At 30.9% G+C, this 26,388-nt stretch overlaps 1 protein-coding gene across 2 annotated transcripts; it reads left to right on the forward strand.

Moving 5' to 3' along the window:
• On the forward strand, nucleotides 1-25,338 carry LOC139516709 (tyrosyl-DNA phosphodiesterase 1-like). 2 transcript variants are annotated; one of them, XM_071306967.1, is made up of 15 exons: nucleotides 1-74; nucleotides 2,516-3,407; nucleotides 3,992-4,186; nucleotides 4,987-5,030; nucleotides 8,235-8,290; nucleotides 12,603-12,699; nucleotides 19,761-19,795; nucleotides 20,326-20,418; nucleotides 20,873-21,052; nucleotides 21,534-21,795; nucleotides 22,424-22,539; nucleotides 23,081-23,188; nucleotides 23,605-23,707; nucleotides 24,487-24,583; nucleotides 25,214-25,338. In XM_071306967.1, exons 2-15 carry the CDS (start codon nucleotides 2,576-2,578, stop codon nucleotides 25,285-25,287), a joined length of 2,292 nt encoding a protein of 763 aa, XP_071163068.1. In that variant the 5' UTR covers nucleotides 1-74; nucleotides 2,516-2,575; the 3' UTR covers nucleotides 25,288-25,338. The 2 variants fall into 2 exon arrangements, with proteins under 2 accessions (XP_071163068.1, XP_071163067.1); XM_071306966.1 differs by having other exon boundaries at nucleotides 2-37.
• The last annotated feature ends 1,050 nt before the right edge of the window (nucleotides 25,339-26,388 follow it).

The following is a 26,388-nucleotide window of genomic DNA, read 5'->3' on the forward strand; positions in this document are numbered from 1 at the left end:
AAAATAATTAGTAAACAAATGCTGATTTGGCACATGTGTGAGTTCTATCAAGATAATGACAACTTATCATATTTGTCAGTGTAAAATTCATAGCTTATAAATAATCAACATCCTGCATCTCCCTCATAAACAATCATCAATCTCTCATATAAATTTACACGTGTGCTCTTGCATTTTACGTCTAATAACCAATTCCTGTTCTGGAGAAGGAATAAAACACATTGTCCAATGCTTTAAGGTTCATCATAACCTTTTGGCTAAAATGGCCTTATTTACACCCCAAATTTTACTCTGAGTACAGACTAACCTATACACCTGCAACAGTTTTAAGGGATGGCAGGAACTAGATATATAAATTTTAAATGCATTTTATGTTTCAGAAAATTATAAACTTTTCTAGATTTTGCTATCCATTTTTTTTCGTTCCTGCAGAAGGTGCAAAAATTAACTAAGTAGTGAAAACGATTGAGAAGCTCCCCTCATATAATGAATGTTGTGAGTAGTATTGATTTAAATGGACAATAGACACCTGTAAACAATAGGTGATTTAACAGGTTTAAACTGTGTCACTGAATGGACCGTATCAAATGAAACTCGGGTGTTTGTTTATTTTGCTATCTTCTGCAGACTGGAAAAAAATGAACATCAAAATCCAGGTAAGTTTTTAATTTTCTGAAACGTAGACTTCATATAACTTTTATATATCTAGTTCCTGCCATGCCTTAAAACTTTCCTGGATGTACCAGTTTGTCTGTACTCATAGTAATTTTGGAGGTGTAAACACGGCCATATTTTTCAATTCCTTATGATGAACCTTAAATACATGTATAAACAATAACGATAATAATTGATAAATTCTTTATTTTTAGAAATCTGTCTGGCATGACCCTGGAATCTGTTCCGCTTGAACGTTTGACATCATACAACAATCACTTTTCCATCAATCTAATTAAAAACCGATCTCTCATCGCTCCCGTTTTCTGATATGTCGCATGGGAGATCTAACGAAACCGGCTTTGAGGTCACATGTGAGTGAACTAAAAGTTATAAATTTATAATGATATGCAAATGAGTTGATGACCTATTAGTAAGCCAATCAAAAAAGTTTATGAATTATTTTGACTGACGATTTCGTCGTAAATAAAATGAGTTACATCCCTTTACCTTTCATTAAACTTTCAAGATCGTGGAAGACTCAATTTCATTGGTCGAAAAAGACACACCTACGAGGTCACTCACATGTGACCTCAAAGCAGGTTTCGTTAGATCTCCCACGCGACATCAGAAACAGGAGCAATAAGAGATCGGTTTTAATTAGATTGCTTTTCCATATGAGCATCACTGATGAATCTTATGTTGACGAAACGCTTGTCTGCTGTACTAAATTATAATCCTGGTACCTTTGATAACTATTTACACCACTCATGGGTCGATGCCACTGCTGGTGGACATTTCGTCCCGGAAGGTATCACCAGCCCAGTAGTCAACACTTCGGTGTCAACATGAATATCAATGATGTGGTCATTTTTATGAATTTCCTGTTTACAAAACTTTGAATTTTTCGAAAAAAACTAAGGATTTTCTTATCCCAGGCATAGATTACGTACTTAGCCATATATTTGGCACAACTTTTTGGAATTTTGAATCTTCAATGCTCTTCAACTTTGTACTTGTTTGGCTTTATAAATATTTTGATATGAGCGTCACTGATGAGTCTTATGTAGACGAAACACGTGTCTGGCGTACTAAATTATAATTCTGCTAGTGGTACCTTTGATAACTATTATGACTTTGTTTAAGACCCCAAACTAATCAATGGTAACAACAGGTGTCATAATCTGTTGTTACAGGTAATCTGTTTATTGGATGGGTCTTTAATGATTACTATATTAATTCATTCAAATAGAATCGATAGAAGGAATTTGCATATACATGTAACAACACTATGTACTGTACTTTCCTAGTGTAAGAATAATTTGTACCTCAGCCATTGTCAGCTCAGGCCAACAGAATGTATACAAAACTTTCCCAAAAAATCGGATTGTGTCTGTTGCTAAAGTAGACCTTTATAAAACTGAATCACCCTATACTAGTATATAAGAATCAATTGGATATAATTTGTAGAATATTCCGTATTGATTTAACCTTCCATTAATGGCCTGTTATTAATGAATGATAATTGTATATATTTAAGATTGTTTTTTGTGCATAAATTAATATTGTCATTTCTTCAACGTTGTACTTTATTTGGCCTTTTTAACATATTTTGATTCCAGCTTCACTGATGAGTCTTTTTGTAGACGAAAATTGTGTGTCTGGCATATATATAAAATTTGAATCCTTATATCTATGATGAGTTTATTCTATCTAGAACCTCCCAAAAAAGGGACAAACCTTGTTTATACTGTCCTTTGCTTTCTGATGTTGTCCCTTTCTATTACCAGGAGGTAAAAATAACCTATTTGTAATATGGTATGTAATTTAAAAAAATTCATGGTAAATTTATTTTTTTTAGGAAAAAAAATGTAAATTAAATTCCACACTTTGATATATATATTGGAATCATTTTGATCTTATGTCTGCAAAGGGAGGTCATCATGTATCTGATACAGACTCGGATATTACTGTTGGACCAGAAGATAGTGACGTGACCACTGAATCACCACACAAATCACCAGTAAATCTTCCGTCATTAAGTAAAAGAAGAAGTGAAGTTCATGAGATTTCAGAGTCTGAAGAGGAAAGTGAAGAATATTTCATTTTGAAAGGGACTTCTAAAGGGAAAGGAAAATCTTCATTATTTAACTCATTGAAATCCACATCTGAACAAAACGAATCTAAATCACTTGTTAAACAAAGTAATAAATCATCAGCAACTTTGACTAAGCTTAAGTCACAAGAAAAGACAACAAAATCATCATCAGAATGTTTTTCAAAGTCACTAGACAACAGAACAAAGCCATCATCAGAAACTTTGACTAAGTCAATCGAGAAGAGATCAAAGCCATCATCAGAAACTTTGACTAAGTCAATAGACAAGAAGACAAAGTTGTCACCAGAAACTTTGACTAAGTCACATGACAAGAGAACAAAACCATCATCAGAAAGTGTGACTAAGTCCTCTGAGAAAAAGACTAAGTCATTTACAGAAATAGAGAACTGGTTAGATAAGATTGATTCCAGTCCAGAGGCTGAAAAGGTTGATATTAAAAAAAGATTTGACAGTCCAGTGGAGAAAGGCAAACATTCTGATTATAAACCATCACCATCTAGTGGCTTGAAGAGAAAACAGACAGTTTTACTTGAAGAAGAAAAGAAGACAGTTAGTAGGAGGAAACCTCCTTGTCAGTATGGGTCAAAATGTTACAGGAAAAATCCATCTCATCTTCAAGAATTCAGCCATCCAGGTAATTAAATAGCAAAGTTAAAAAAAGAGGATTTGCATCAATTGCCTGTCCTATCAGGTAGTAGTAAAATTTAACAAAAGAACATTTGTTATCATTGTACAAAAACAACCTGCTTGTTTCTTGTTCATTGTTTAGTGGTAAAAGAGCAAGGTCAGTTTGTCAGTTATATGCTGAAAGGAATAAGTCAGATTATTTGAATAATAGGTCTATGATATAGAATGGAAATACTTTTCATGATTTGATATTGCATGTTGAGCATTTTGTTTCAGGGCAGTTTTCAAAGCCACTTGTCAACTACTGATCACATTCTTGTTCGACTATAAAAATGTCTGTAAGAAATCAAATATGCTTTCTCTAAGCATGTTTAACCATTGCTATGGTTGTTACATGTACTCTAAAAGTAGAGATATTTCCCATGATCAAAATTAAACAAAATTTCAACATTTATATATTGTACAACAATAATAAATATATGCCTCTGATAGTTCACTTTTGTAATGTATAACATAAACAAAAGATATCTTAGCTTGGTTTTAGTTAAGTATCATAGAATCACATTCTTCAGGAAACATTTTGTGTTTCAGATGATAATCAACAGACATCAGGGAGTGGTAGAACCACACAAGAATCTCCACCAAGAAAAAAGCCAAAGATATCCATAACAGGTCCTCTATCTCCAGATCAAGTCTATAGTGAAGGACAACCATATAGTTTCTTCCTAACCAAAGTTCATGGTATACAAAACCAATACAACCAAGTCTTAGCAATGGATATCAAAGGTGAGAGATGATACTTACAGTAATTAATCTTATATGAATTTTTCAAGTGCCATTGGTTATTCATCTTGTACTATAGGCGATATCATGTGGTGCACATTTACAGCATAACTGTCATACATTTCATTTACCATCATAATATAACAAAACAATATCGATGACTTAAAGTCATTAAAGTGCTGTGTGTCATATTAACTTTTATGTTTTTGTACTCCCACTCTATAAGTTCAACAGAGATGAAGGGCATCTGTTAGGCAATTAGAATATTGGTATCTTTTATATTTGGTAAATTCTTGTGTTTGAAGAATTTGTTTTCTTGTGAACAGCAATAGCTATTTATAATGCTGTTCCTTGCTCAGATTTAATTTTGTAATAATTTCATGAAAACTGCCTTTTTTAATGAGGCAACTCTCCAACCAAAATGCAATGTGTAAAAAGTAAACAATTACAGGTCAAAGTACAGCCTTCAACAAGGAGCCTTGGCTAACACCAAACAGCAAGCTATAAAGGCCCAAAAGACTAGTGTAAAACAGTTCAAACAGGAAACCAACGTTCTAATCTACATGTATATAAAAAACAAGAAACACTTATGAACCACATCAACAAATGACAACAACAGAATAACAGACTCCTGACTAAGGACAGGTGCATACAATAGCATACAATCATATCTACATTTGAAGTTGTAACATAGAAACTCAGAAAGGCTAATTAACATTACATTGTGCTTAAAAATAGCTGATTTCAAAACTTTTGAATGAGTTATTTTTATTAACATAATTATCTGAGTGTTTTAATTTCAGATATACTGTCACCAATTATGGGAACATTGCAAGCTTCGTGTCAGGTATGTGGTTCATACTGTTTATCTTGAAGTTATTTATAAATTTGATGGAATTCTTGTGGTTATGGTATTGTAAACATGTTAGCATTATGCCTATATACATATACCTTTATATATATATCTTTATTCTCATAAACCTTGACCTTATCGCTATTTAGACAAATCCAGAAAAATAAATAGTAACATAAACAACTTCCTCTTTGTGTCAAGTGACACAAAACCATAGGTTATCAGTCAGAAACTAAACATTTGGAAACATTTAAATATTATGATCCAATTTTTGAAAGTGTTCACGGTGGTCCAAACATGTCTCTTGGAAAAGTTTCATGCACAATACATTGCAAAAACAGGCTCCTAGATAGCTTTAACTGGTTTGTAGCATATTGAAAAATTTGTGTAATTTCAAAACTTGTCCCGGTAGGAATAAATAACAATAAGATGTATTTTTGTTTTTGTAATAATTGAAATATTGCTATTTATGATTAAAGGATAAAGCATTAAGCATTATTTAAACAGTTTTATGGCTGTTAGTTTTCTTGTTTATGTTTTTCATTTGTCATTTCAAGGCCTTTAAATTGTCTTGTGGTATACATTTTGCACTTTTCTTGAAGGCTGTAGAGTTCCCTATAGTTTCTTACTTCAGCATCATTTGTTCTATGTTTAAGGGTTGTCTCATTGTCAATCCTACAACTTCTTATTTTTATATTACAAGAATTAATTGATTTGAAAAATTGCCCTCATTCACCTTATCACACAATTTACTACCTGCTGCTGTATTTATGTAATAATTGTTATTTAGTGTATGAATTGTGATCACAAATTCAGATTTATGTTCTAATATTTGCAACTTAATGAACAATTTAAATGCAGAGGAGAGATAATTTGACATGCAATATATAGTGATACTTCCTTTTTCAATCATATTTTAAAATCTGACTTTTTGACAAACACTCTGTCAAATAGTATATTTTATCTAGACAATTTTATAGATCTACTTGACAAGTCAGCAAAACTTATGTGACTGCAAAAGTATGAATTGTGGAATCTACTAAGTTTTTTTTCGCCAGTAATACAAGTACCAATTACACCAATTGACAAAAATAAAATTAAAAATAAGTTGAATATTTATTAATGTTGAGAGCAACAAGCTTTTTGTACAATGCAATATACAGGGATCAATGTATTTCACCGTACCTAAATAAGTACTGTGTATACCTAAATAAGTATTGTGTAAACCTAAATAAGTACTGTGTACTTATTTTTATTTGTTTGATATCAATTTTTGTGGATTTGATGGATACCAGTATAGGTTATCCTCAAATTATAATTGCATAAATATGGATACCAGTATAGGTTATCCTCAAATTATAATTGCATAAATATGGATACCAGTATAGGTTATCCTCAAATTATAATTCATAAATATGGATACCAGTATAGGTTATCCTCAAATTATAATTGCATAAATATGGATACCAGTATAGGTTATCCTCAAATTATAATTGCATAAATATGGATACCAGTATAGGTTATCCTCAAATTATAATTGCATAAATATGCTTTTGCTTTATATGCTGCAGTCTATGACAAAACCAGGAAATCAAGTATCCACAAACAAACAGTTTTCACAATTCACAAAAATTGGTATCGACAAAAATAAATGAAGCCACAGTTTTGGCTCACTATTTGCCATTGAGAATATCTAAAGCTTTTAGATTTTTAAACAATGGTGAGACAAACCAATATTTTCATAAAAGTTTTAAACACTCACCTAATATTCATATATATGAATATTAAAAAAGAAATGAATAGCTTTTAATAAGTATGAATTCAAAAACAAATATTAGAAGGTGGAATTACAACAGTTATCTTAAAGTGAGTACAATGATCTTTAAATCATGTTCTATTCATAATGACATAGCAGTAGTCATATAAGCAGTGAAGATATTGAGCTAGTTTAAGATAATGTCTCAAAATATTAAAACTTAAATGTGAAAATATATATCTATGTATAACAATAGTTGCTTGTTACAACTGTTGAAGTCATGCATGCACTTTCTTATATTAGAATGATGAAGTATTTTTGTCTGTATCTTTATCAGTAAAAAAAATATTTGTACATTCCATATTTAGTAGCAGCACATGGTAATGTGACAGAATATAAGTTCCCCCATAATATTTGTTCCAAAGAACTTTTAGCATATGTGTCAAAAGTTCTATTGGGAACTTTCCTTATATAATATTTTATCCAATGCTATAAGAAAATTTTCTTCACAAAGGATAAAATATTACATAAAGAAAGTTCCCAATGGAACTTTTGTCATATGCTAAAAGTTCTTTGGAATATAATTATGGACAATGTTTTATATAAGTTCCAAAAATATTTGTTATATTATAAAAGTTCCAGGAAAATTTTTATATTTAAAAAAGCTCCAGGAATATTTGTTATATTATAAAAGTTCTAGGAATATTTGTTATATTCTGAAGATAATTAAAGTTCTAGGAATATTTGTTATATTATAAAACTTCCAGGCATATTGGAATATTGGCTATATTATAAAGGTTCCAGGAATAGTTATCATGGTTATTAGATAATTTAATTTCTAGAAATATTTATTTTATGATCGAAGTTCTAGAATTATATATACTACAAATTTCCAAAATTATTTCTAGCTACAAATGTATGGAAGTAAATTTCCAATAATAAAGTACAGGCATTTTCATCTGAAATTTGTGGCCAACTTCATGCTTGACTAATGTATAAGTTAAACTTTCTAAATTGGTACAGACTAATGGACCATTTAGTTTAGTTAGTCACAGTGGAGCGTGCAGTAATAAAAAAATAAAAATATATATTCGTACCTCGTCTAGAATAAGAGCCAACATTTAAATACGTAAAAAAAATTGTATTCCTCAGACTCCATTCTTTGTATGTACTACATGAACAGGTAAATGTCATGTGAGGTGTACATTAATTAAGATCTAATCAGGTATAAAAAATCAAATGACACTCTTTTTTAAAGGAACAAATATTATGAAACCATATGATGTTTAAGTTCCAGGAAAATATCTTATGAAGGTGGAATTAATATTATGTAATGTTTGTTCTCAAAAACTTCTGTTATACAATGTTTTGTTCCAGGGGGAACAAGTATTATGCGGAACAAATATATGTTCACAGTTACAGTTATTTCTATTTATTTTCAGTTTAATTACATGTTTGAAGTTCCATGGTTAATGAAACAGTACCCGGAACAGTTCAGGTAATTTTGGTAATGAAGGGGAAATAACAATATCAAATCAGATTTTTCTTAATCACAATTCAATATTATTTACGCACTCCAAATTTATTTCAATGATTGTTGTGCTCTTGTAAATAAATATACAGGCTACACTGGGCAAAACAGTAAATAATCTTCAGATCAATGAAGAACTACTGATAACCTAAAGAAGAATCAGAAGAAATATATCAATAGACAAATGATAGTCAATACACATAACATCATTGGGAATATTTTTAATTTAAAAAAAAACCAACATAACGTTCTGTGCTAAATTTTCATATCTGATTTCTTCATCAATCATCCAAGTGGCAATGGGTATCAATCTAAATAGACACCTACATGTAACAAGAAGACCTTTCGCAGAAAAAAAAGCACCAACATGACCAAGGGGAAACTATTTTAACACTGCTACATTCTGTGTGAACCTGTTTCATATCAGGAGCCTGGGGTTCAGTTGTTGTCATTTATTCATAGTTCCTTTTTGTTCATTGTTTTGTTCATAAATCAGGCCTTTAGTTTTTGTGTTTTAATTATTTTACATTTGTCAATTTGGGACCTTTTTTGCTGGCCATGCGATATGGGTTTTGCTCATTGCTGAAGTTTGTAGAGTGACCAATAGTTGGAAACTTCTAAATCATCCGGTCTCTGGTGGAAATTGTCTCATTGGCAATCATACCATATCTCCTTAATTTATCTATACAGTAATCCAACAACACAATATTAAACAACATTGAATTGATAATATTACATTGGCTTATCTTGATAAGTTTTGATGGAATCTTATATGTTTAGTTGTTTAAACCTGGGAACAGTATATCTAACATAATATATATGTTCCTGTTTAAACTGACAGGAATTTTGATTGACTGCTAAAAAATATTATAATGGATCCTTATAATCTTAAGATAGAAAAATGATATGAATAGAATGGATTATTTAACTTGACATTAATGAGACCAATTCTACAATACCTGGTACTTTAAAACCAAAAATAACACCAAGAGTGCTTATTTATACCATGTGTCTAGCTCTAAATATCTAGAGTCTAGACAAGTGAATAAATGACACTGCAATAACAGAAATATGCTTGTTACAAGTATAATTCATGGTTCTCTAACATTTGAAATGTGTTTTCAAATGGAGACTGAAATATTTGCTAACTAAGTGGATGTATCTTTTCAATTTTGCTTAATTTTAAGATACAGACACAATATTTGCCCTTGTGTGTTGAAAGCACAGAATATTGGTATTTCTATGTTTATAAAGTATTGTTTATATGTTAATGTTGCATGGACATAAGTGATTTTAAAATGAACTGCAGCAGTAAAAGTTCACCCCCATTACTGGATATCAAAAAGGTTCCTGTAAAATTCTAAAGTGGCGCAGATTTCCAAATAACAATAAAGTCCATTTGATATTGTGGCAATAGTGGCATGTATCTTGTTTGTCATGTCAGTTCATTTAGTTCTCCATATTCCCAACCATAGTTTTTTTGCAGTGTCAGGTAAAAATTAAAGTGTTGTTAGGTATAGACACCTGTCTTTTGGTGAAGGCTGTTTTTTTATATCTTAAATGTCTTTTGGTTATCGGTACTTTTATTGTTTATTTAATCTGAATTGACCTTTACCCCACATATTTTTCTATATACATGTAGATCAATTATTAACTCTTTTTTATTTGTTTATAAAAAATCATAACGTAAATACAAAATGAATTGGAATGTTTATTTTACAACTCAAAGTTAAAGTGTTAGATTTTGAAGCCAGTGAATGTAGACCAACCATTACCATGCATATTTTGTTGTGTCCCTTGTGTTTTTATGTAGACTTTATCCTTTGCTGCTAATTGAAGTACAACACTTTGTGTTGCTGTCATCCATTCCGTAGATATTCCTCTGGCAGCAGCATGATTCTTTGCAGCTATTTTATCATTGTGCAGCAAGTTTGTAAAGAAGGTTTTTTCATGCAAAGCAAGTGTTGTCCATGAAAAGTAATATAGACCTTCATAAGGGGCAATAAAGTGTCCATTAGAAGTATCATATCCACTGCCAATATTAGTGACGACCGTATCATAGATCACTTCTCCATTGAAATTTTGTATGTGCTTCTGACTTTTGACTAGAAACCCAACCATTTTATGAGTGTCTGTAATAAATGATATAATAGAATGATACATGAAAATTTAACAATATTGCTTATTATTGAGTAAGTTCAGATGATTTCAACAAACTGTCAGTTTTGAATTGTCATTGAAGAACTTATGGTTGTTGACCTGAGAATGTGTAGTTTATTGTTGTTACTTTGTGCATTGTCTTATTATTTGTTGATGTCTGGTCATAAAGGGGACCTTAAATCTGATGCCATTTGTAGAGAGAGTGTCACAGTCTCTGCACATCAAGAACCCTTGCAACAACTCTGAGGGGTCTGTAGGTGGCCTGTTGCATGGCTTAATTTCTTTCCCTATTCAGTACACCCTCAATTTCCTGTGGCAGATAAAAATTTCCTCGACCTGCAACCAAGTTGACTCTATTACTAGACATACCTGTTAATATGTTCTCGTCCTGAACAGGCATGAAATATTTTCCACTGGACGTTAAGCAATCAACAATCAATCAATTATATTATTTGTCATCATTTTACTCTTGACGAAAGGTCCAATCATGACTTTCACGCTTACAAGAATAAATGATAAACAGTACATTGATTGTGTGTATTTTTATTGGAAAGTTTAGTTACATATATATTGTATTGATATCTCAATAGCATGAGTTCGAATCCTGGTGAAGGAAAAACAAAATTGCTTCAGCAAATTTGCAGATTTAACATTGTTGTGTTGATATTTAGAATAATTACGTATATATTTACTTACTCAAACCCTGGGATCCACATTCACATCTTCCCTCAGAACTCTCAACTAACTTGAGTTGATATTGAATACTTTTCCAAAGGTTGGCATTTTTAGCACATTGCTTGTTAGAAATAACTGTTGCTGCAAAAGTTATCCAAGCAATTATTCTGAACAGACTGAAACAGAAACACAATAATGAATTACTTTTAAAAGATGATTTTAAGAACTAGATTTTTTTTCTGATTCAATTATAGGGAATATACATGGTTTTGTTAATGTGTCAGACAGAATTTTAAAGATTAACCCTTTCATGAAAGGAATCACATTTTCATATTAAGTCCTGTTGAAAAATAATTAATCTAATCTACACAATCAGAATTAGAAATAATAGATTACCAGTATGATAATATAATTATAAATACATGTATATATAAAGTAGATTATCATAATGACATGGAAAATTAAAGTCCAAACAAAATGGACGAACTAATAAAGAAAAGAAGCTGTCAAAGATAAAAACACTGTTCCTACCTCATAGTTTCTTCAAGGTTAAGCTGAAGGGTAAATTCAGGTTTTGAAACTGTTTTGTCCATTATGATATTTTCAGGTACTTTTATTTGATTCCATGTTATATGTAACATCTGTTTGGGACATGCAAAGTTCTCATTAGTGATATTCAATACTTCTGTAGAACTTCTGTGTCGCCGTTACGTGGAAAATTGTCACATTTTTTGTAATTTTGAAAACAAATCTATGTGTTGTTTAGAGCACACATTTGGGAATTTAAATGGAGAAATGTAAACACACCTTTAACAGAGACACTTTTAGTTGAAAACAACTGCCAAGGTTCCTGCTAAACATGTGGCAAAGTTGAAATATTTTTTAGTTCAACTCTCCCATTTAGATTAATCAGAAGAACAACATCATTTTAAGAAGAGAAGATATCAAAAAGTCAGTTCAGAAAAAAAAACAACTTTGAATTTAATCTTTAATACAGTGGATTCTTATATCAGTAAACAACATCTAATGAATTATTTGTAAAATTGTATGTGCAATTATTTATTGATAGCACGACAAGACAATTTACACAGCAATTAATGTATTAATTGTTTTTATGCCCTCGCAAAGGGAGCATTAGGTTTTACCCTTGTCAGTCTGTACAATTATCTGACATCAATATGTATGTACGTTCCGATGTTTGTTTCCATTCTCCAACTTAAGTTTGCATTCAACAAATGTTATGAAACTCATTACCTTAAAGTTCAGACCAAGTTTGAATTTAGGTGGTACCACTTTTACCATTCTAGAATTATGTCCCTTTAAAACCTTCTATGCAAGCAGGTGCATCATCTGTGTCCCATGGACACATTACCCATTTATTTTAAATCTAATTATTCCAGTTTTAATTATCGGTCATTATTGGGTATATCTTAATATTTTACAGGTCTAAACCTTTACTTCTTGTACATGGTTTTACTGCTGGTAATAAAACAGCCTTGGAAATAGAAGCCACTAAATACTCCAATATAAAATTTTGTCAGGTATGCACATTTAAGTACAGCTCTTTATAAGAACCAGGCAGCCGCAGAGTGCCATATACATGTGATATATGGGGGGTTCCAGATTTTATCTATAATTGGACAAATAGAAGCAATAAATGAATAAAGCTCAAAAAATAATTTTGAGTGTGAAAATATGAGTGGTTGCCATGGTAACGGACACACTATTTTTGGGTTGTGAAGCATTGCAAAATCATTAAAAAATCAGCTAAATCACCACATTTTAGAGCCTGATTATGAATAGAATCATGCATTTATCATTAATGTTCATATGTAACATTTATACAACTTGGTTTAAGCTTCATTTTAGTGAAGATTGCATGTCAACCAAGTTTGTATATTTTTTGAAAAATTTTGCGAAAAAATGCATATTTTCAACATTTCTGAAATTGGGATTTTTTCGAAATTTTCCAATTTTCTCAGGTGTTTTTAGAAAAAGTGCAAATGTGTACAGAATAGTTAGCACTGTAGTAATGAAGACTGGATACTACTTTACCAAATTAAATAGAAAAATGTGTGGGATTTGTTTTAGTTTTATCACCATAGCAACCGATTTTTTCCTTGGAAACAGAGTTTTTATTTGCAGAATATTGCAGTTTTAGAGCTTAAATGTCCTGAATTGTTTTATAACCAATAAGAAAATACATAAAAACCAACTCAAACTTTAAACTACTATCGTCAAGTGTTGTTGACTTCAATTGTTACCACGGAAACACATATTATCCATAGCAACATCCACTTAAAAACTGCAAAAATAGAAATTTATGTAAAAAAATACATCAGTAGAGGGTGTTTTTTTTTCAAATTGGAATATGGCTTCATTCTTTGCTTCACTCAAAGTCTTGTCTGGGTTTTTTTTCCTTCAGATTGTTCAATAAATGTAATATATAATGTAACATTAGGGTTGGAGGGGGGGAGGGTTTAGGGGGGTATGTTGATTTTTTAAAATGTTGCATACAAGTAGATACTTAAAAAGATAATTACATTTGGTCGGACTTTGTTCCGAGTTCATCATCTGATTATCAATTTTTGGAAGTTAGCAGATGATGAACTTCATGGGTTTACAATAACTGGGCCAACCTGGCTTATGGCCAGGCAAGATAGATATGGCCCTAACAATTGTAAGAAAATTCTTAATTTCTTATGGCACACACCCGTCTAAGATGTTATTCCAGCATAAATCACAAAATTGACCTGTAACATAATATTAACAAACCAATAATAGAATCATTTGGTCAAAGCATTTCTAAACTGAAACTTAAGTGTGATGGACGGACGGATAGACAGACAGGCAAATTGAACACATTTTAAGTTGGTGGTGACTTAAAAAAAATAATAATAGTCAATTGTTGATCGCCAATATCAGAAGTCCAGTATAATGGAATCCTCTTTAAATATACATGTACCTATTAACATATCATTAATAACTCCTTTTATGTAATACTATCCTGCTATTAAAATTCAGGATCTCCAAGATAGACAAATAGAATACATCTGCTAAGTTGGAATTGTGCTAATCTCGGTAAAATAATTATGCTATTACCGGCAAGATTATCATATCAAAATTATCAAGCAAAATAATTGTATCAATTATGAATTATGCGTCGTTCTACATACATCTCATAAGTTCAAGATTCTGATAACATTATATCTTGTTTTGTGTGTGTGTGTGTGTCAAAAGGAAGGTTGGGATTGATTTTTGGAGTGTTGGTCACAACAGTTTAGGAATTAGGGGCCAAAAAGGGCCCAAATAAGCATTTTCTTGGTTTTCGCACTATAACTTTAGTTTAAGTAAATTAAAAAATCTATGAAATTTTTACACAAGGTTTGTGACCACAAAAGGAAGGTTGGGATTGATTAAGGGAGTTTTGGTTCCAACAGTTTAGGAATTAGGGGCCAAAAAAAGGCCCAAATAAGCATTATTCTTGATTTTCGCATAATAACATTAGTATAAGTGAATAGAAATCAATAAAACTTAAACACAAGGTTTATGACCACAAAAGGAAGGTTGGGATTGATTTTGGGAGTTGAGGTTCCAACAGTTTAGGAATAAGGGGCCAAAGAGGGGCCCAAATAAGCATTTTTCTTGGTTTTCGCACCCTAACTTCAGTATAAGTAAATAGAAATCTATGAAATTTAAACACAAGGTTTATGACCATAAAAGGAAGGTTGGGATTGATTTTGGAAGTTTTGGTTCAAACGGTTTAGGAATAAGGGGCCCAAAGGGTCCAAAATTAAACTTTGTTTGATTCCATCAAAAATTGAATCCTTGGGGTTCTTAATTTTTGGTCCCATTTTCAAATTGATCTACATTAAGGTCCAAAGGGTCCAAAATTAAACTAAGTTTGATTTTAACAAAAATTGAATCCTTGGGGTTCTTTGATAATTATGCTGAATCTAAACATGTACTTAGATTTTTCATTATGGGCCCAGTTTTCAAGTTTGTCCAAATTGTGGTCCAAAATTTAACTTTGTTTGATATCAACAAAAATTGAATCTTTGTGGTTATTTGATATGCTGAATCTAAACATGTACTTAGATTTTTGATTATAGGCCCAGTTTTCAAGTTGGTCCAAATTGGGGTTCAAAATTAAATTTTGTTTGATTTCAACAAAATTGTATATTTGGGGTTCTTTGATATATGCTTAATCTAATCATGTATTTAGATTTTTGATGTTTGGGACCGGTTATCAAATTGGTCCACATTGAGGTCTAAAGGATCCAAAATTGAACTTTATTTGATTTCATAAAAAATTGAATTCTTGGGGTTCTTTGATATGCTGAATCTAACCATGTATTTTGATTTTGGATATTGGACCATAATAGGTAATGTCCAATTTAAAATTTAAAGCTTTTAAGTTTAAGTTCTGAAACCACATTCATTATGTGTCAGAAACCTTTGTTGTGTCAACTATTTAATCACAATCCAAATTCAGAGCTGTATCAAGCTTGAATGTTGTGTCCATACTTGCCCCAATGTTCAGGGTTCGAACTCTGCTATCTTATAAAGCTGCTCCCTGCGGAGCATCTTGTTTTAGGTTCAAATTTCAAAAAAAATATTTTGCTATTCTCAACGTTTTTTTAACCTTTACATGAATTACGCCCCTATTTTCTGTATCTGTCTCTGTAACCTTTATAAAAGACTGCATTATAATCCCGAGATTTGGAATGAAACCACTAAGCTGAGAATATTTGCATAAATACAAGATTAATAACAGTAATAATTTGAAGACAAATTCCACACATGGTCTTATTTAATTAAATGCAACACTAGAAACAGTGCAGTACATACCAATGTTATTTTTCTTTGTAATTATCAATGTTTTCTAGTCCCAACAAGTTGTAATCATTCATGAATACAAGACTTTAGTGTCCCATGTGTAAAAAAAGAATAAATTTCTGATGTCCCACGCGTTGTGCACACATTTGATCGATTCAAGGTACAATGGCAAAAACTAAAATAAACACTTTTATGGCCGCGCCGCAATTTGGGAGGGGGGAGGGGGCGTTGTAGTAGGTTTAATCCATGTCCGTCAGTACATTAGTCGTCACAAAGTTGATTTCTATTTTGCAATTATAGTTTGCCTCAATCAAATCTTATGAAACATGTATACACAATGCTTATTACCACAAAACAGAGATCAAGTTTGAATGTTGTTGGTTAACTATAAAGAAATTTCTAAAAGTGACCATTTGATCTTAAGATGTGGTATAATTGTTAATAAGACAACTCTCTACAAGATACCAATGATCATAAGAAAGTATCCAGAAGTAAATTTTGTAAAAATAAAATTCAATTTTTTTCCGTATTTTACTTACAAGAGTGCACACGCTGAAATGTCTTGCCTTCTATACTAATCATTGATATTATGTTGATAGTCCTAAGTAAAAAGCTAAGCTTTAATACAACTGTCACATAAACTTAACATTAACCAAGATAACTAAACAAAGACCAATGAACCTTGAAAATGAGGTCAAGGTCAGATGAACCATGCCAGGCAGACATGTACAGCTAAAAATGCCTCTATACAACATATATATAGTTGACCTATTACTTATAGTTTAAGAAAAATAGACCAAAACACAAAAATTTAACACTGTGCAATGATCCGTGAAAATGAGGTCACGGTCAAATAAAACCTGCGCAACTGACATAAAGATCATAAAATATTTCCATACACCAAATATAGATGACCTATGGCATATAGTATTAGATAAAAAGACCAAAACTCAAAAACTTAACTTTGACCACTGAACCATGAAAATGAGGTCAAGGTCACACGACATCTGCCCGCTAGATAGGTACACCTTACAACCATTCCATACAACATATATAGTAGACCTATTGCATATAGTAGTATAAAAATAGACCAAAACACAAAAATTTAACTATAACCACTGAACCATGAAAATGAGGTCAAGGTCAGATGACACCTGTCAGTTGGACATGTACACCTTACAGTCCTTCCATACACCAAATATACTAGCCCTATTGCTTGTAGTATCTGAGATATGGACTTGACCACCAAAACTTAACCTTGTTCACTGATCCGTGAAATGAGGTCAAGGTCAGGTGAAAACTGTCTGACAGACATGAGGACCTTTCAAGGTAGGCACATATCAAATATTGTTATCCTATTACTTATAATAAGAGAGAATTCAACATTACAAAAAATCTGAACTTTTTTTTCAAGTGGTCACTGAACCATGAAAATGAGGTCAAGGACATTGGACATGTGACTGACGGAAACTTCGTAACATGAGGCATCTATATACAAAGTATGAAGCATCCAGGTCTTCCACCTTCTAAAATATAAAGCTTTTAAGAAGTTAGCTAACACCGCCGCCGCCTCCGCCGTAGCCACCGCCGGATCACTATCCCTATGTCGAGCTTTCTGCAACAAAAGTTGCAGGCTCGACAATAAATGGACTTATTTTTTTCTGCAGGGAAACATTACATTTACTCTGTGGTTAAAGTTTTTAGAATTTTAATAACTTTCTCAAACTATCCTGGGCATGCTGGGTTTGTACCAAACTTGGACAGAAGCTTATTTATGATCATAAGATAGTAATATCAAGAAGTAAATTTTGTAAAAAGATAAATCCATTTTTTCCGTATTTTACTTTTAAACGGACTTAGATTTTCTTCCAGTTAACATGACATACAGTCTGCAGTAAAATTTTTTAAAACATTTATTAGATTCATAAACTATCCTGGATTTTTACCAAACTTGGACAGAAGCTTCTTACAATCAAAAGATAGTATCAAGAGGAATATTTAAACCGATTTTTTTCCTCATTTCTGTTGAGCCTGCGATTTACAGCAAAAGTAGGCAAGACACTGGGTTCCGCAGAACCCTTACAAATTTATTCTTAAGGCATTCAAATGAATAAAACTTGAGGTTTCCCAAAATCTGACAAAAATCCCAAAACATGACAACTACAATGTACCTTAACTTAGCTCTGAAGCTAAAACCAAGTTATATCGATGTTATATAAGAAATTTATGAGAGAAAAAAAAATGATTCTATTTATAATCAGGCTCGCCGACCAAACGTTATCTTTTCAAAAATCTTCATGTATGATATCTTTAAAAAAAACTGAACCTACCCCCCCCCCCCCCCCCCCTTTTTTAACCTTCTAACCCCAATATTACATTATATATTACATTTATTGAAAAATCTGAAGGAAAAAACAACAGACAAGACTGTGAGTGAAGCAAAGCATGCAGTTATGTTCCAATTTGAAAATAAACACCCTCTATTTATGTATTTTTTTACATAAATTTCTATTTATGCAGTTTCAGAGTGGATGTTGCTATGGTTAATATGTGTTTCTGTGGTAACAATTGAAGTCAACAACACTTGATGATAATAATTTAAAGTTTTTATGTATTTTCTTATCGGTTATGAAAAAATCCTAGACATTTAAGCTCTTAAACTGCAATATTCTGCAAATAAAACTCCGTTTCCAAGGAAAAAATCGGTTGCTATGGTGATAAAACTGAAGAAAATCCCACGCATTTTTCTATTCAATTTGGTAAAGTAGTATCTAAACTTCATAACTACAGTGCTAACTATTCTGTACACATTTGCACTTTTTTGAAAAACACCAGAGAAAATTTGTTAATTTCGAAAAAATCCCAATTTCAGAAATGTTGAAAATATGCATTTTTCACAAAAATTTTCAAAAAAATTACAAATTTGGTTGACATGCAATCTTCACTAAAATGAAGCTTAAACCAAGTTCTATCAATGTTAGATTTGAACATTAATGAAAAATGCATGATTCTATTCATTATCAGGCTCTGAATTGTGGTGATTTAGCTGTTTTTTGAAAGATTTTACCAAGCTTAACCACCAAAAAATAGAGTGTCCGTTACCATGACAACCACTCATATTTTCCCACTTAAATTTTTTTTTTGAGCAATATTCATTTACTGCTTCTACTAGGCCAATTATAAATAAAATCTGAAACCATCATATATCGCACTCTGCCTGGTTCTTACAAAGAGCTGTACTTAAACAATATATGATACAAGACATTTAATATTTTTGTTTGAGGGTTGTTTGGTGATCGATGGGTGCATGAGTTTGTAATTAATGACAACTATAATGTCTTCCTTACGTTAATGTTCCTGGGGAGATGATACTGAATTTGATATAAAAGAAATAAGCAAAAATAAATTATGTATGTGATAGCTTTATATTTTTACACTGTAAAAATGTCATTAGGATAGATTTCAAAGAAACACTTTTAAATTTTGAGATTATTATCTATATACAACATTCCTAGAAATGTAAATAATGAATCTCACATTTTTTTCCATATTTACATATTCATTGCTCAACAATCACTAAAATAAGTGTACACAAATATTGATGACATGGATATTGGTGACGTTATCCAATAAAAATGAGTGTTACAACCGATGTTGCATTAGAATAAGTATATACCGTAATAGATTTACAATCATAGATTAAGTTTGATTCAATATCATAAAAAGGGAAGAACAATTTTTATGGTCTTTTTTTTCTTTTTAGGCAAGATTAGAAATGATATATGGAACACACCACACGTAAGTATGAAGTTATATGAACTTGTATGTGTAAATTTTTTAATAAAACAATCACTTATTTCAATACATTCTATGTAAATTTTATATATTTTTGAACAAAATAGAAATCACATGTACATGTAAAAATAATTTTATATCGTAAGATTCTAATGAAATATACCAAAATTATTCATTTTTGCATATGTATGTTTTAAGAAAAGGTTGTTTAAAAATTGTTGGCGATCACAAAACATTTTCATAAATTTGAGAATTTTGAGAATTTTGAATTTTAGGGGATACAGAAAAATATATTATAGGAGGGGGGAGTATATTTATATAACTTTAAACTAACCTTAAAGAAATTTAATAAATTATTTTTATGAACTAAATTATTTCTCACAAGAAACTCACAATTTTGTCCTGCAGTCTAAGTACCGTGCTAATACAGGTTTTTTTATGATTGTAGAAACATGATTATACCTGTGTTTGAAGACAGTATGAGAGAAGCAATTGCATTCTGGGTAATAGCTTTTTTTTTTTTATTATTGTAGAAAGATGATGATACTACTGTATGAAGAGGGAATGAGGGTTGTTATCCACACATCTAACTTGGTAGAAAGAGATTGGTACCAGAAAACTCAAGGGTAACAAATGACATTGTCAGAAATGTTGTATTATGGGAAATGACTTTTTCTTATCATCATCATGTAAAACCTGACGATTTAAGCATCACTATTTAGGATGCTGAGGTTACACAAATAAAATGTCTTTGTATATCTTTGTAATTCGTTAATTTAACCTCTAAATGTGATTTGTTGTAGACAAATATAAAAATAAGGAGATGTGGTATGATTGTCAATGAGATAACTATTCACCAAATGAAGTGGATGTAAGCCTGTTCATGGTAATGGTTAAACTAAAGAAAATGTCATGATTTTGATAAATAAAGAAAAGAATGGCCACGACATCAGCATATCATTTATTACGCATGCTTTTGTTAAAAGAAAAGAATGGCCACGACATTAGCATATCATTTATTAATCATGCTTTTGTTAAAATGTCTTTAATTGATGAATTTAATTATTTATTCTTTTTTAGAATGTGGATAAGTCCATTATTTCCAAAGTTAAAGAAAGAGGAGAATAAAAGTAATTACTCTAGAGGGGAGTCACCAACAAACTTCAAGAAAGATTTGTTAGACTATATAGGATCATATAAAGCCTACCAACTGAAGGACTGGCAACAACATATAGCAGACCATGATATGTCTGGTGCTAAGTATGTTCCTTAAAGTTCCTTAATCACAATATACAATATGTTATTCCTGAAGATTTAATTTTGTATCTCATATGATAACACAGTTAAAGTAAGGTTTAACTATAAATTTACTGCAGTACAATCTGTTTTCACAAAAATTACCTTAAGCAGATACTGTTGATTTATTGTTTGTTGAAAACCAATTTGCTAGAATTATTGATTAAAGGTAAATCACGAATTTAAAAGGTCATGAAAGTACATGTTTTCTAAAGGCTTGTAAGCCAACTGTGGCAAATCCAGTATATTTTTTCCTCAATCCAGGAAAATTGGTATCAGGATAATAAATGAATCCAAAGTAGTATGAACATTTCTGATTTCAAACAACATGCACCTATAAAACGCACTATTATATCTTTATTTAAACACCTATTCTGTCACATATTTGTGCAAAATTCAAAGGATGTTGTTAAAGAACACTAAAATAAGCAGACTTTTGTTTCAGAGTAGTTATAATTGGTTCATCACCAGGCAGACATATGGCAGAAAATAAACACAAATTTGGCCACATGAGACTACGCAAAGTTTTAAACACACATGGACCACCAAAAGACTTTGTGAAATCTTGGCCTGTGATTGGTCAGTATTCCAGTATTGGATCCTTAGGAGCAACTAAAGAGGCATGGCTTGCTACAGAGTTCTTACAGTCACTGGCAACTGTAGAGGGATCTAGTTGTGTACCATTAGCATCAATAAATCTGAAACTTGTAGGTCATTAATACATTTTAATAAGGTTATTTAATCTAGCTCAATATAGATATATTTTCATCACAGATTTAATGTTTTTATAAACATAAAGGTCTAGTTTTGGGAATGCTTGATAATAGCTTTTTACATTCAATTGCGGGTTTGTTGTGTGTATAGAGATACTGGAATAATTTCTTTTGAAGTATTATGTTGTCTCTCTAGATTTTTCATTTCTTTTTTAACTGGGCTGAAACATACACCATAGTCTTTCTGTATACTGATGAAGTAGTGATGTCACAGTTTCTTTTAAAACCATAATTTTTTAAACCATTTTGAATTCTTTCTTTTTTTTCCTAAAGGTATGATTTAAAAAAGTTCAGAAGGTTATCTTTCAAAAAGGAAAAAAGGATTTTACATGGCTAACCCTATCTATAATTATAGAATTTACATCAAAAGATAATTTAAGATAAGTTCTGAATGTTATCTTTATAAGACGAAAAAGGGATTTTGCATAACCTACCCTATTTAACTATAGACTTCTCAACATACAAAAGATCTTGCAAGTTACAATTCAAAGGATAACACTCCAAGAATAAAAAAATTACCAGTAAAATATTTTTTATGGCTAATGTTCAAAATTTATTTTAGATATTTCCTACAAAAGATAATGTAAGATGCAGTTTAGAAGGCTATCCTGCTGGAGCCTCTATTCCATATAGTATTAATGTTGCCAAGAAACAAACATATCTTACTTCTTACTTCCAGTAAGTAAATCTACATTATAGAATTTTTTTTATCAGGGACAGGGAGTCACCATTTGTTTTACCCAACATCAAAATGCCAATATTAAAAAAGGCTATTGGGTTTTATCAATCCAAGTTAACTAAGCAAAATTTATCTGCACAACTATAAATATCTAAATTTCTATTGATTCTGAGACTTAGTGAAGTGATGATTTTTTCAGGGGCGTTTGTAGTGATTTTATTTTTTTTGTATGATAGTTTCAGTCAGAATTAGGATAAAAGCCACTATTAATGTCTGTATCATCATCAAAAGTAAGGTTGAAAAATTATCAATGAAATATTTTTCATATATCATTCTGTTCTACATGTATGTGGCAGAAGATTCATTTAAAATAGTTTTTAAAAATACAAAATAAGATGTACGCATGTGGTTCCTTTTGTTTAATGTAACATTATTATTGAATTGTTAAGCCTATAATGTTGCATCAGAGTTTAGTATTGTTTAGGTCATTTTTTTCTGTTTGGGTCAAAATTTACAATTTTCCAAACATTACAATTACAGCCATTGGATATCTAAAGGAAGAGGAAGAAGTAGAGCAATGCCACATATCAAGTCATATTGTCGACCTTCACCTTCATCACAGGAAGTGGCCTGGTTCCTTGTTACAAGGTATTATTAAATGTGTGTGTAAGGGTAAAGCAGAAAATTTCTTCATTATTGTTATTAATTACAACAAATGTATTTATTAGTTATTTCTTAGAAAAACCTGAAAAATTTTGTTACATTAAAAACTAAAATAAAAAGATTTTCAATCAAAGTCAGCTAGCTCTCTAAACATTCAGTAGTGATTATACAATTACATTACTGCCTTTACTGGACTTGTCAATAAGTATTGTTTTGATAGAAAATTAAAAGTTATGACTTGAATATCTTTGGTCTCAAGGTCAACAAATTGATTTGAATCTGAAGACTGCAACAATTGGGAAAATAGTTTAATTGTTTTGTATTTGTTCTAATACAATATGCTTCTTATGTGAATATTACATAATAGTTATCATAGTAAACTTGATTTATATATGTTTTAGTGCTAATCTGTCAAAGGCAGCATGGGGAGCCCTGGAGAAGAAAGGAAGTCAGTTAATGATAAGGTCATATGAACTTGGAGTATTATTCTTGCCAAAGTTCTTTGTAAGTTAATATATATTCATGCAAACCAACATTACAAATATAGATGATAGTATTGAGACCGTAAGAAAAAAATTATGGTAACTTTCCATACCTTTATAAATGTTTGTAGAAACTACATACACTTACATATCTGAATACAACAGTGATCAACATTAGTTTTTAAAGTGTTTCCCCATGTTGAATATGCAGGCAATGAACATAGTTTTTTTTATTTATATAGTTGAAGTGCATTTGCTATTCAATGTTACCATTAGAAATGTAAAATCTGATTATTTTTAAACATTTGCAAATTCAGTCATGCCTGTATAACTTCAAATATGGATTTATGCTGCAATAATTAGTGAAAGTAAAGCCCTGCTTAAGCTAGATACTTTGAATCAAAACCCTGTTTATAACACTTCATACATTGACTCCAAAAAGTTACCATTTATTGCAGAACTGTAGTTTTATTAAAAAATATCACAAGATAAAATTTGATACATTTACACACAAAAAATTGTAGTTTTGTATTTATGAAAAAATTCAATTTGGCATAATGTAAAGGAATTAAATTATGTTAAATTCAAAATTAGTGTATTTTTTTGTTGAATGTTAAAAGCGCATAAATAATGGAAATTATGCCAGTAAAACCCTATTACAAATATACTACATTATTTTAAATTTAATTTATCAATGATCAAGAGGTATCCACAATGTTGATATCACCCATTTATCTATTACTTTTCAAAATATATGACTGGAGGAAGTTCTTTATATATTTATGTTTTACTTTCATACAGGGAAGTAAGAAAACAATACCCATCTCCAGTGATATTAATGATACAGATAACCTTTTGTTGCCCTATGATTTACCACTGAAACCATATCAGAAGGAAGGTAAGTCGTTGTATAATGTTCATATGACTGAGTATACACAAGTTCTGTACATATGTCATAATAAAAAAATCATTGGCAGAAATTTTGGCAATTTTCCATTTCAGAATCAAATGAATTTAAGGAAATATTTTCAAAAATTTTACAGAAATCATTTGATTGGTTCAGTGGCTGATTTATAAATTTTCATAATAAGGGGACCATTGACTGCTTAAGAGTGGACCCGCTCCGGTCATTCTTCAGTGATTTCATATATAATCAACCAAATTTTTCCAAGAAAAGGGGGGCCTAGGTCCCTCATAATCTGCCCCTGTGGTTAAATCATCATCCGTCAACTCAATACAGAACTCATTGTTCCTGTAATTACTGTAAACCTATTTATTTTCAGGAGTGATTTATTTTTGAGACTTCGAGAGTAGAAAAATAACGAGAATATAAATTGTCCAAAATATTTTAAACTTGGATCTTACTTATCAAACTACATCAAGCCACGAAAGTGGACTAGAAAGGGTAAAACATGAAATTAAGTATCCGCAAAAAATAAGTTGGTTAACAGTAGTTAGTATGATTTTTTAAGTTTTGAGTATTTTAGAATTTTTAAGATGGACAACTGTCAATTATTTTATTTTTCAGATCGTCCTTGGATATGGGATATAGCTTATAAAGAATTACCAGATTGTAATGGGAACATGTGGTGCCCCAGCTGACATTTTGATTGGTGTAATGACATTATTTATGAAATAAATTATGGTGCTGTTTCTATAGGAATTTTTATTTAAACCAATCACACCATTGTGCATGAAGTTTTATCTGATTGTTTCCTTTACCAGTTCACAAGGTAACACCTATCAAGAAAAGATGTCACCCTAACCAGACACATAACTTCAAGCTGTCCAGTGTTGGTTCCAACTTTATTCAGTCTGCTTATTATCATGGCAAGCACAGTACTATTGTACAAATGTATCATGATACAAACAACTTACTCTATTTAAGTTCAAATCGCTTCACTAAAAAAATATCCCAATATCAAAGATCAATGAAAAAATATCACAATATCAAAGACCAATGAAAAGTTATCACAATACAAAGACCAATGTTAAGATATCACAATATCAAAGACCAATGAAATGTTATCACAATATCAAAGACCAATTAAAAGTTATCACAATATCAAAGACCAATGAAAAGATATCACAATATCAAAGACCAATGAAAAGTTATCACAATACAAAGACCAATGAAAAGTTATCACAATACAAAGACCAATGTTAAGATATCACAATATCAAAGACCAATGAAAAGTTATCACAATACAAAGACCAATGAAAAGTTATCACAATATCAAAGACCAATGAAAAGATATCACAATATCAAAGACCAATGAAAAGTTATCACAATACAAAGACCAATGAAAAGTTATCACAATATCAAAGATCAATGAAAAGATATCACAATATCAAAGATCAATGAAAAGATATCACAATATCAAAGACCAATGAAAAGTTATCACAATACAAAGACCAATGTTAAGATATCACAATATCAAAGACCAATGAAATGTTATCACAATATCAAAGACCAATGAAAAGTTATCACAATATCAAAGACCAATGTTAAGATATCAAAGACCAATGAAAAGTTATCACAATATCAAAGACCAATGTTAAGATATCACATTATCAAAGACCAATGAAATGTTATCACAATATCAAAGACCAATGAAAAGTTATCACAATATCAAAGACCAATGAAAAGATATCACAATATCAAAGACCAATGAAAAGTTATCACAATACCAGACCAATCAA

Source organism: Mytilus edulis, chromosome 3 (assembly GCF_963676685.1).
Source record: "Mytilus edulis chromosome 3, xbMytEdul2.2, whole genome shotgun sequence".
Taxonomy (NCBI): domain Eukaryota; kingdom Metazoa; phylum Mollusca; class Bivalvia; order Mytilida; family Mytilidae; genus Mytilus; species Mytilus edulis.

Coding starts and splice junctions, on each gene's coding strand:
- LOC139516709 (XM_071306967.1), top strand. CDS start 2,576: ATGTCTGCAAAGGGAGGTCATCATGTATCTGATACAGACTCGGATATT. Junction 21,053..21,533: donor CATGATATGTCTGGTGCTAA/GTATGTTCCTTA, acceptor CTTTTGTTTCAG/AGTAGTTATAATTGGTTCAT. Junction 22,540..23,080: donor TATCTTACTTCTTACTTCCA/GTAAGTAAATCT, acceptor TTACAATTACAG/CCATTGGATATCTAAAGGAA.